This window comes from Pteropus vampyrus, unplaced genomic scaffold, assembly GCF_000151845.1.
Source record: "Pteropus vampyrus isolate Shadow unplaced genomic scaffold, Pvam_2.0 Scaffold225, whole genome shotgun sequence".
Taxonomy (NCBI): Eukaryota; Metazoa; Chordata; class Mammalia; order Chiroptera; family Pteropodidae; genus Pteropus; species Pteropus vampyrus.
Window position 1 is genome coordinate 191,904 of NW_011889006.1, and position 10,953 is coordinate 202,856.

Consider the following 10,953-nt stretch of genomic DNA (forward strand, 5'->3'; position numbering starts at 1 on the left):
TCCTTCCGGCCTCGCAGACTGAGGTAATGTGAGAAAAGAAGGAAACTCCAACGCTACGTGGGGAAAGCCCCTTATAAACCGTTGGGTTTCCACGGGGATTCCCTCCAGAGGAAGTTAAAAAATCAACTTAAATTTCGGTCTCGATCGCCGTCTGGCGGTTGAAGTGCCACATCACATCCTCGAAGCAAAGACACAGTTCAGGGCACGAGAAAACCTGCTCAAGTTTAAGATTGTTAAATTTCTGAAATTTCCCAACTGGAATTGTATTTGATAGTTAATCTAGCAGCGTAACGGTGTCCCTCTCTTTGACGTAAGCCCCAGTCTTCTTTCAGCTCACTCCTGGTTTATTGAAGATGCTATAGGTCAGATCTTTCTGCCCCAAAAACCGCACCTACAGAAGACCTGTGACTGCCTCCCGCCTACTTTCCCCTCCAACAGCACACGCTGGGGCACAACCCTAAGAGGTCACCGCCTTGGGACAATGATAAAAACTAAGAAGACTTCCTGATGGAACAAAGTGGCAGAAAAGCAACTTCAGGCCAAATTCTGAGCAAAATCTTTGCTGCCGAAGCACTCCATAGAATCTTGCTCTCTTAGAAATCACATATGCACAATCAACACTGAAAATCAGAAAACGAGGTCTAATGTGGACACTGGAGGGAGACCAGGAAACACTTCTCAGTGATCCATCAAATGTAGTGTCTCCAAACTCAAGACAAAACATTTAAAGAACAACAGACACAAGTTAGATAGGCGTGATCAATGCTGTTGCTCACCATCCAATCAGAACATAAAAGATCCCGAGACTCCCTAACTTTAAGAGCCACAAAAATTTAAATCTGCAATCAGAGCAGGTAGAAAGGAGGATGGGGGACAAGGTCTGAAACAGTAAAGCCTTGCCCCAGGTGGAGGAAGATCAGAAACTTAAGCATCTTTGTTATTGACCTGAGAATGTGATGTGGCAACAGGAACAAGGACAGGAGAGATTGTTTTAATTGTGGAACTTGGTAACAAACAAGGCAGGAATAATGAAGTATGGTCACTCATAATTAAACTCCTGTGTGACAGTCAACTGAGCTCTGGAGATATATAAAAAAAAAAAAAATGAATAAGATACGGAGCTCTGCTTACCATCTAGAAACATAGACAAACAAGGGGGCTCAGGTGAGATAAGTCTAAAATACAATGGAGTCACAAAGGATTAGGAAAACTTTCTAGGGGAAAGTGCATTCAAGCTGACCCAGAAGAATGTGGAGACTAGCTTCCAAGTCTAATGATGCTCCAGAGGCATGAAGACAGAGAAAGGCACAAGGTATTGAGGAAGAAGAACATAGTTTGGAATTGGTAAGTAGGAGGGGGACAGATGAAGCTAAAGGGTTAGGGATAGATGTCTCATCATCAGGCTAAGGACTTTCACTTCTTTCTGAAGACAGTGGGGCCACTATGCAGGTTGATAATAAGGAAAGTATCACGAGCAGAATACTCTGGTGGAAAGGGTTATAGGTACACAAAACTGGAAGCAGAGAGAGCAGTTAGATGACTGTTAGAGCAAAATAGGCCAGGCATGGTGGCATCACAACTAAAGTAGGGTCAGGGTGGTACAGAGGGTCAGAGAGATGCGAAGAAGCCGAAGCAACCTGATGAGTCGCCATCAGTTATACATGAGAGAGAAGAAAAGAAGAGCAGAAGAACACTGGGTAGTGATTCCAAGGACAGCAGGACAGATGGAGGTTTGAAGAGAAAGAGAAGATTATTCCATTTTAGATATTTTGCATTGACTGTGGGTCATTCGGGTGAAATTTGCTCTGTATGGTAGGCAAAATAATGCCCGCCACCCCACCATAAGATTCTCACATTCAAATCCCTGGAGTCTGTGGGTAATTTACATGGCAAAAGGGACTTTGCAATTATGAATAAATTAAGGATCTTGAGATAGGAAATTATCCTGGATTACCCAAGTGTGCCCAATATAATCACAGGGGTCCTTATAAGTGAAAGAGGGAAGCAGAAGAGTCAACGAAGGCGATGTGATAACAGAAGCATAGACCAAAGTAAAGTGTTTTCTGGTTGGAGGCCACAAATCAAGGCATGCAGGTGGTCTCTAGAAGCTGGAAAGGTCAAGAAAGAGATCCTCCTCTAGAATTTCCAGAAAGAACACAGACTTCATGATACCTTGATGAGCCCCATATGACCCATTTCAGACATAACCTTCAGGACTGTCAAATAATAATCTACGTTGTTTTAAGCCACTAAATTTGTGGTAATTTGTTACAGTAGAAACAGGTAACTGATACATCTTGTAATTAAGACCCAATATAGCTCAGAGCTCAGGTTCTGAAGTCAAAAGGATTTGAGTTCTTATCATAGCTACGTCACTTCCTACCCATGTGACCTTGGGTGTGTTAATTTCTCCAAGCCTCTGTTTTCTCACCTGTAGAATGGGACTAGCTAATAAACTTTGTGTCTAGAAAGAGAAAATAGGGAGGCAGTGAGATCTGCTGTTTTTCATAACAAGCCATAAGAAATATCTGACATTTTAAAACATATCTACATATAACTGTTTATAAGGTAAAATAATTTGAAAATATTAAAATAGAGAAATAACAAGAGAAAAACACTTTCTATTTTCTCAGGTGAATACTCTGATACATTTCATTTTTAATTCAATAAAAGAAACAACCACACTTGTGAAATTTATTGCAAGTTGCACACAGTTAATATTAAATATATTAGAATATATATCCTACTTCAGAATTTCTTTAATAAAGATTAATTAACTCTAATAGGCTAAAATATTAACAATATTCTGCTAACATATCACTGCATTGTCTAACTTAAGAGGCTTCAGGAGATTGTCAGCAGAGAAAATAGAATCTTCCTTACTTGCAAAGGTGAAAGATACAAGATTCTGTTAACTTAAAACAATTCTAATGTCATTTGGTAGACAATACACTAAGAAACTGACAAAAGTAAATCACTTTACTGGACAGTAAGCTACATAAGCTAAGTAAGAAAATGGCAAGTTCTGAGCACAAAAGAAACTTTCCAAGAATACAAATAAACTCTGATAGATGGTTTGAGATACAGAATATTTGGATATAAGTCAGGATTCTGTCTGCAGATCACTTCTAAAGTCTAACACAATTATGGCTTTTGATGCTTTATTAATGGAGATTACATCAGCTTGAATAATCTTAAGTGGTCCTTAAATAACATTGAGGGTTTGTCTTAGGGGAAACACATAACCCATAACCCTCCTGAGAAACCAGTGCTATAGCACATGAAGAGCTGTACCTCTAGTAACAAAGAATCTATAAATATTGTGAATCCAAGTACACATGCCACTTGTTTAAAAAAAGATGCTAGTAATATCAAAGGGAATCAAATGTAAGTGCAATCTCATAACAAAACTAAACTGTATGAGGAATAGATCAAAATAAGTGCTTAAGTAGCGGAAATGGTATCGATTTATGTTGGAAACCTGAAAGGGAGTAACTATGACAGTCCATGTTCAAAGACTTTATGTAGGCATTAAATGGAAAGAATGTAAAGCATTCCATAACCAGGCATTAAATGGAAAGAAAGTAAAGCATTCCATAACCAGTAGAAAAGGCAACTGTAAGAAAAGTATAATCAAAGTTAATTATGTACATATATGAAGTACTTGTGATAAAATGCTCAGAAAAATAAGAATGGATGGGACCTTCCTCAACTTGATAAAGAACATCTAAAACCTTACAGCTATCATTATACTTAATGATGAAAGATTGAACGTTCTCCCCACTAAGACTGAGAACAAGGCAAGGATTTCTACTCTCACCACTTTCATTCAGTATAGTGTTGAGAGTTGTGATCTGTGCAATAGGCAAGAAAAAGAAATAAAAAGCATATAGATCACAAAGGAAGAAATAAAACCGTTCCTATTTCAGATGACACAATTGTCTACATAGAAATTTCAAGGAATCTATGTATAAACTACTAGAACTAAAAAGTGAGTCCAGCAAGATTACAGGATACAAGATAAACATACAGAAATCAACTGTATTTATATATACTAGCAATGAACACACAAATACCAAAATTTTAAAATACAATACCATTCTAAATCACTCAAGCATTTCTATAAGTGACAGCTTCCCCATAAGAACATGTCTCTTGCAAAGGATCCTTCATCCCTCCTCTCTAGAAGAGGAGAAGAAAAAACACAAGAAAAATCACCTGATGCAGAGCCCCAATTTCTATTTCATGGATATGAAATACCCAGGATGCTATAAAATCACCACGGTCTTTAGTCAGGCACCAACGGTAGTTTAGTGTGTTGGCTGCTCCACTGTTCTCTTCCAGCCTACAGGAAGAAAAGTAAGCTTACAGAAAATATTCCTTCAGACGGAAGCAGCACTAGAACATCCTGCATCAAGATGAGTGAGAAACCATCTCAATAAACACATTTTGTATGTTTAAAATAACTAAAATATGAAATATATAGGTATAATTCTAATAAAACATGCAAAATTTATATGCTGAAAAATACACAATACTGATAAAAATAAATCAAAAGATATTTAAATAAATAGACATACTGCATTCATGGATTGGAAGACTCAGCATAATAAAGATGCTGATTTTTCCAAATTGATAAACTACTCAATTCCTATTTTTAAAAAACCAAGCAAGATTTCTTTTTATACAAACAAGTTTATTCCAAAATTTATATTGAAAGGCAAAACAACTAGAGCAGGTTAAAAACAATTTTTTTAAAAAAGAATGAAATGGGAGGAATCCATCTGCCCGCTTTCAAGACTTACTATACAGTTAAGTTAGAGTAATCAAGACTATGGTACTGGTGGAGATACAGACACACGGATCAGTGGAACAGAAAGAAGAACCCAGAAACAGACCCACGCCAATATCCCAACTCATTTTTGACAAAGGTGCAAAGGCAACTCAGTAAAGGAAAGGTACACTTTTCAATGAATGGTGCTGGAACAATTAGACATCCATAGGCAAACACATATGACACATTATATAAAAATTAACTTAAGATGGATCATAGACTAATACAAAAAATGTAAAACTATTTTACTATTAAATCAGGATTTAGAGCTAAGCAATAAGTTCTTAGACTGGAACAAAAACATGATTCATAAAAGGAAAAGTTATAAATTGGATATCATAAAAATTAAAAATTTAATCTCTGCAAAATACCTTTTTAAGAGAATAAAAGAGACAAACTACCAACCGGGAGAAAATATTTGAAAGTCACATAAATGACAAAGGACTAGTACCTAGGTATATACAATCAGTTTTCCACATCCACAGATTCAACATCATGGATCAAAAACAATATTCTCCAAAAAGTTACATTGTTGCTGACATATACGATATAGTTAGGCCTACAATGGTTGTGTCTGTACTGAACATATACAGACATTTTTCTTGTCATTATTCCCTAAGTAATACAGTAATTTATATAACATTTACATTGTATTAGGTATTATAAGTAATCTAGAGATGATTTAAAGTATATGGGAGGATGTGGGCAGGTTATATACAAATATATCATTTTACATAAGGGATATGAGCATCCAAGGATTTTGTCATCTGTGTGGGGTCCTGGAACCAATCCTCTAAGTATACCAAGGGATGACTGTGTGAAGAACTTTCAAAATTCAATGGTAAAAAGCAAACGATCCAATTAAAAAATGGGCAAAAGACATAAGTGACATTTCACCAAAGAGGATATATAAATCCAAATAAGGATATAAAAGATGTGCAACACCATTAGCCCTACTAGAGAAATGTAAATTAAAGCTAAAATGGGTCTAGAGCTATGCCACCCTGAACATGGCCGATCTCGTCTAATCTCGGAAGCTAAGCAGGGTTGGGCCTGGTTAGCACTTGGATGGGAGACCACCTAGGAATACCAGGTGCTGTAGATGTTGAATGAATGAATGAATGAATGAATGAATGAATAAATAAATAAATAAATGAAAATTTTAAAAAACTAAAATGAGATATCACTATATACTTATCAGAATGGCTAAATTTAAAAATAGGGACAATACCAAATGCTGGTGAGGTTAGAGAGAAACTGTCACTCATACATTACTAGTGGAAATGTAATGTGGTACAATCACTCTAGAAAACAGTTTGGCCGTTTCTTTAAAACCTAAACATACGACCACCATACACACAAGCAGTTACACTCCTGAGCATTTATCCTAGAGAATTAAAGATTTCTGTTCACACAAAAACCTATACAAATTTTTATAGCAGCCAAAACTGGAAACAAACTGTGGTACATACATATCATGGAATACTACTCAGCAATAAAAATGAAGAAACTAGAGATACATGCGACAACCTGGATGAGTCACCAGGGAATTAGGCTGAGTGATAAAAGCCAACCCCAAAAGATTATATACTGCATGATTCCTTTTATATAACACTCTGAAAATTACAAAATTATAGAAATGAAAAAAGATATTAATGGTTGCCAAGGGTTAAGGAAGAAGTGAGAATAAGAAGAAAGTACCTATGGCTATAAAAGGGCAAGATGAGGGATATCATGGTGATGGAAAAGTTCTGTACCTTAACTATATCGATGTTGATATCTTGATTGTGATAATTTATTATCATTTACAAGCTGTTATCTTTAGGGGAAACAGGGTAAAGGGTACATGGGATCTCTGCATTATTTCTCATAAGTACATGCAAATCTACAATTATATCAAAATACAGACATAGCTTGTTTTATTGTTTCACTTTATTGTGTTTCACAGATATTGCATTTTCATCAACATTGAGGCCAGACCCTCCACCAACAAAAAAGATTATGACATATTATTTAGCAATAAAGCATTTTAATTAACATATGTACATTGTTTTTAGACATAATGCCAATACACACTTAATAGACTGCAGTATAGTATAAACATAACTTTTATATGCACTGGAAACCAAAACATTCATGTGACTCATCTGACTCCCTTTATCACTGTTTGTGGTGGTCTGGAACCAAACATGCGATATCTCTGACATACATCTGTTAAAAGCTTAATTTTTAAAAGCATATTAACAACATTTTTGACAAAGCAAGGTGACAAGGTACCTTCATGAACCTCAAAATACAAGTTGGTGGGGTTAAACTATTAACACTTACAAGATCTGCCTAGAATAAGTGTCTGTGCTGGAGACACTTAAATGCCAGGGAAGCAGCCAGGCATTTGACATACCTGCAAATATGATAAATGCCAAAGGGCCAACAGGCGCTCACTGGAAAACACAGCAGACTAAAACAGGACAGCAAATGAAACTAGGAGGGGTCTGCCCAAACCAATAGCAGTTGAACACAAGGGGTCTGGGTAAGGTTAGAAGGGCGTGCAGTGGGCTTGCCCCTAAGAAACCTCTGAACTGACCATCCAGGCACCTTTCCAAGGTAGCGCCCTACACTGAGGAAAACTTGGGGTGGCAGAACAAAAATTGAGCCAGGCAGGGATGAGGAGATGAGGAAAAGAAGTTCAAAGTGAGGGAAGCAAATAGAGTCTGGAACTCTCAAAGTACAAGCTGCCATATTTTTGAGCACTATGCAAAAACAACAGGAGAGAGGCTCTGTGAAGAAAAGGAAAGTATCCCGAAGCATGCCTCCTTCTAAAATTCAAGAAAATGAATTTCATGTAAAAAGAATAACAGGAAAGGACTAAAGCTGTATCTTATATAAAGTTAGTGTAAGAAGAAAATATGGAACAGAATAAAATCCTTACAGACAATGAAAGCACACCAGAAAAATTATGCTACCAAAAAGACTAAACTATAACCTAGTTCAAAACAAGCTAAAAGTCATTAAGAGAGTGTTAGAAGATATAAAATAAAAACATGCATCACAACTGTAAAATCTCTAAATAGACAATAATATTGTACTATAATAATGTAATGTGCTAAATATTTCTTTAATGGCAATCATAGTACAATATAAAAATATATCAAAGTAATATGCTATATACCCTAAATTTACAAAATGCAACATGTCAAATTTATCAAATTTTATGATTTTTTGAAGAAGAATCAGAAAATCCCAGAAATATACTGACAGTGCTCAGGGAATAATTAGAAATATTTTACAAATCCACTTCAGAAATGAAGACTAAATTAAAAGAAACAGAAGAACAAATAAGCATGAGGAAGACAGACAGCCTCAATAGAGAGAAGGTGAAAAGGAGAACAATTTTTTTAATGAAAAATAAATAAGATATTAAAAAGATTAATTAGAAAAGACAAATATTGAAGATACACCAAAAAAATCTAACATGTAGATGATAAGAATCTCTGAAAAAGAAAAACCAAAGGAAATACTAAAAAAATAACTCAATAAAACATTCCTAAAGTTAAAAAAAGATTTGAACGATGTATTGAAAGAAAGTGTGGTTTATTTGAGAAACTCAACTCAAACAACCAAAACCAAGATATAGTCTAATAAAATTTTTGGATATTAAAGAAGAAAAAGATACCACCTGGGTATCCCAGCAAAAATAGTGACTTAAATTATCATCAGACTTTTCGATAGTAATGTTACATGAAAATATAGTAACATTATATTAAGATATTGCAATAAAGCATACAAATGAAGGAATGATAGAATTAGAATACCCCAACTCCGCAATCCCCAATGAATTAAAGGGCCTAGGCAATGAGCATCGATGGTTCCTAACATCGCTGAAAGAGAGACAGCCGGATATTGTGTTCCTCACGGTGAAAAACCACAACACCACCTATAGACTTTCCAAAGGAACCAAAGGTAAGTCTGATCCACCCTCAGCATCCAGATGCCAACTTGCAGGAAAGGCAAAAGACAGCAAGACATGTTAAACTGCACCAGATGTATGCAAAATTCAGCAAAATCCAGACTACGGAAAATTTTGTAGGTCAAATGGCTCAGGCTTTTCAACATATTAATCATAAGGAAAAGAAAGGGCTAAAGGGGAAACCTGCAAAGTGTTAAGAGGCGTAAAAGACAATTAAGCTGTAGAGTCCAGGAACTCATACTTGAGCGACTAGACTTTAAATGCCCAAGAAGTAGTCGCCATAGCAGTCAGGATACAATTACCTTCGAGAGTAGGGAGGGGGTTTGATTGGACTGAGGCACATGGAGACAGCGGTGGCTGGCAAAGTTCTATATCTTGACCTGAATGGTGATTATAGGTGTTTTGCCTTCAATAGTTCATTAAGTTACATATTCGTGTGGTTATCTGTACCTCAGTTTTATTTTACAATAAAAATTTTAAATAATGAAAAGGAAACAGTGACAATCTGAGCATCTGTCTCTGAAGACTGTGGGGACTGCAGTTGGAAGAGAAAGACTTGGGGTAACAACATAAAGGTTTGGGGCTGGACCATAGAAAAGTAAGCAGTTTGGGACTGGAAGGAGGAATCTTAAAGGGATTTCTGGACACTCCTTGGAAATGGGGACTCGTGACATAAAAAAGTAAGAGGAGGATGGGCAGAAGGGTGAGAGATGCATGATCTCAGAATACAAAAGTCCAGAAGCAGTTCAGGCCTCCTCCAAGGCCTTGCAGAAAAGAGTTGCTTGGGAACACTGACCTCGTGGACGTCCTTCACTTAGTCTAGGGCCCAGGCCACTCAGTCCTACCCCAAACTCCAGGGGGCGAAGCTTCTGTTAGGACTTTAGTATGTCAGTGGTGGCAGAACAGATCTTGAGACCTGCAGGGACAGTGACAAATGTCTTTCCCAGTGCAGGGACTCAGCAGACAGAGCCACCCTTACTTCATATCCCCATGACATCTCCCTCTGGCCAAAGGATTGAGAGAATGATCTGCTACCCAAAGACAAGGAAGAGGATATTACCTTATCACCAGACAGCTGAGTCTCTGCATATCCTGGAATGAAAGAGAGGAAAGAAACAGAACATCCTAATTAGGACTAAATGCGATTATCCTGAGAGATGGGGAATGACCTGCAATATCAGAGCTCTACCTCTGCTTACCCCTCAGATGTTTCTGGCTTCAGAAAAAACTTCCCCATGATCCTGAGATGCATAATTAGCCTCCCCAGCCTCATATCTTTGATGTTAGGAAAGTGGGAAAACCACGTGGAAGGTGGCAGGGTCCTCTCCAGAGGTCCATTACCTTTCTGAGCCCTAAGGTGGACGGCGATCCCCACCAGAAGGAACATTAGTCCAAGCAGGAAGGCTATCACTCCACTTAGCATCTTTCTCCAAGAATATTCAGACTGAGCTCCTACGGGAAACAGGTCTTAAAGTTAGTAAAAAGCTCCCAATATTTGGTGTGCCTTCTTGAAGTCCCAGAGCCTGCGCTGGACACAAATCCAATGCTATCTGGAGAAAATAAATTTAGAAATGGTTCTTTGAATCCAAAGTTTGCACCCATAGAGTTTCTGTTCCTGATTCTTATAGCCCATTAGAATGCCCCCTAAATACCAAGACCAAAGTATTAGAGGATACTAGTTCTCAATGTTGGAAGTAAGTGACAAAGTGATTATACCTCCTTATTTCTTGGAAGATGTGAGAATAGATATTTATCATGCTTTCTCCCACCCTAACTCAAGGATGCCAGTGACCCCCTGACTCCCTCATATCCGGGGAAAGAAAAATTAGTGTTATGACCAAGAATAATGTGGACGTAACAAAGGCCCTGTATTGTGTCCGTACAACCCTGAGTCAGGCCCCAGAAAGTACAAGAAGCTGATTCTCACTCCATTCCACTGAAACAGGGCTCAGCAGGCTGGCATGATCAACAAGGCAGGTATAGACATCTCCAAATTCAGGAGTCATTTCCAGCATCACCGTTATCTGAAAGGTCCAGTCTCCATTCCTGATAAGGCCAGTGGACATGACCCCTGCCCTCTCTTCCTGCCCATTCCGGAACCACCTGATCTTGATGTCCCCTGGATAGAAATCTGTCACAGAGCAGAGCAGGA

The 10,953-nt window shown here is 37.6% G+C and overlaps 1 protein-coding gene and 2 pseudogenes across 1 annotated transcript in view; 2 read left to right on the plus strand and 1 right to left on the minus strand.

The window, feature by feature from the left end:
* The first annotated feature begins 4,148 nt into the window (after positions 1-4,148).
* LOC105300963 lies at positions 4,149-4,402 on the plus strand (annotated as a pseudogene).
* A 1,418-nt stretch (positions 4,403-5,820) lies between these two features.
* Positions 5,821-5,939, plus strand: LOC111747513 (annotated as a pseudogene).
* Positions 5,940-8,682: 2,743 nt separating this feature from the next.
* The window catches only part of LOC105300964 (HLA class II histocompatibility antigen, DO beta chain), a 7,406-nt gene continuing 5,135 nt past the window's right edge, over positions 8,683-10,953 (minus strand). The window contains exons 5-6 of the mRNA XM_011373405.2: positions 9,862-9,893; positions 8,683-9,717 (exon numbers count right to left, since the gene is read on the minus strand). Coding sequence (XP_011371707.1) covers positions 9,682-9,717; positions 9,862-9,893 — 68 coding nt within the window. The 3' untranslated portion in view covers positions 8,683-9,681. The remainder of the gene's footprint in view (positions 9,718-9,861; positions 9,894-10,953) is intronic.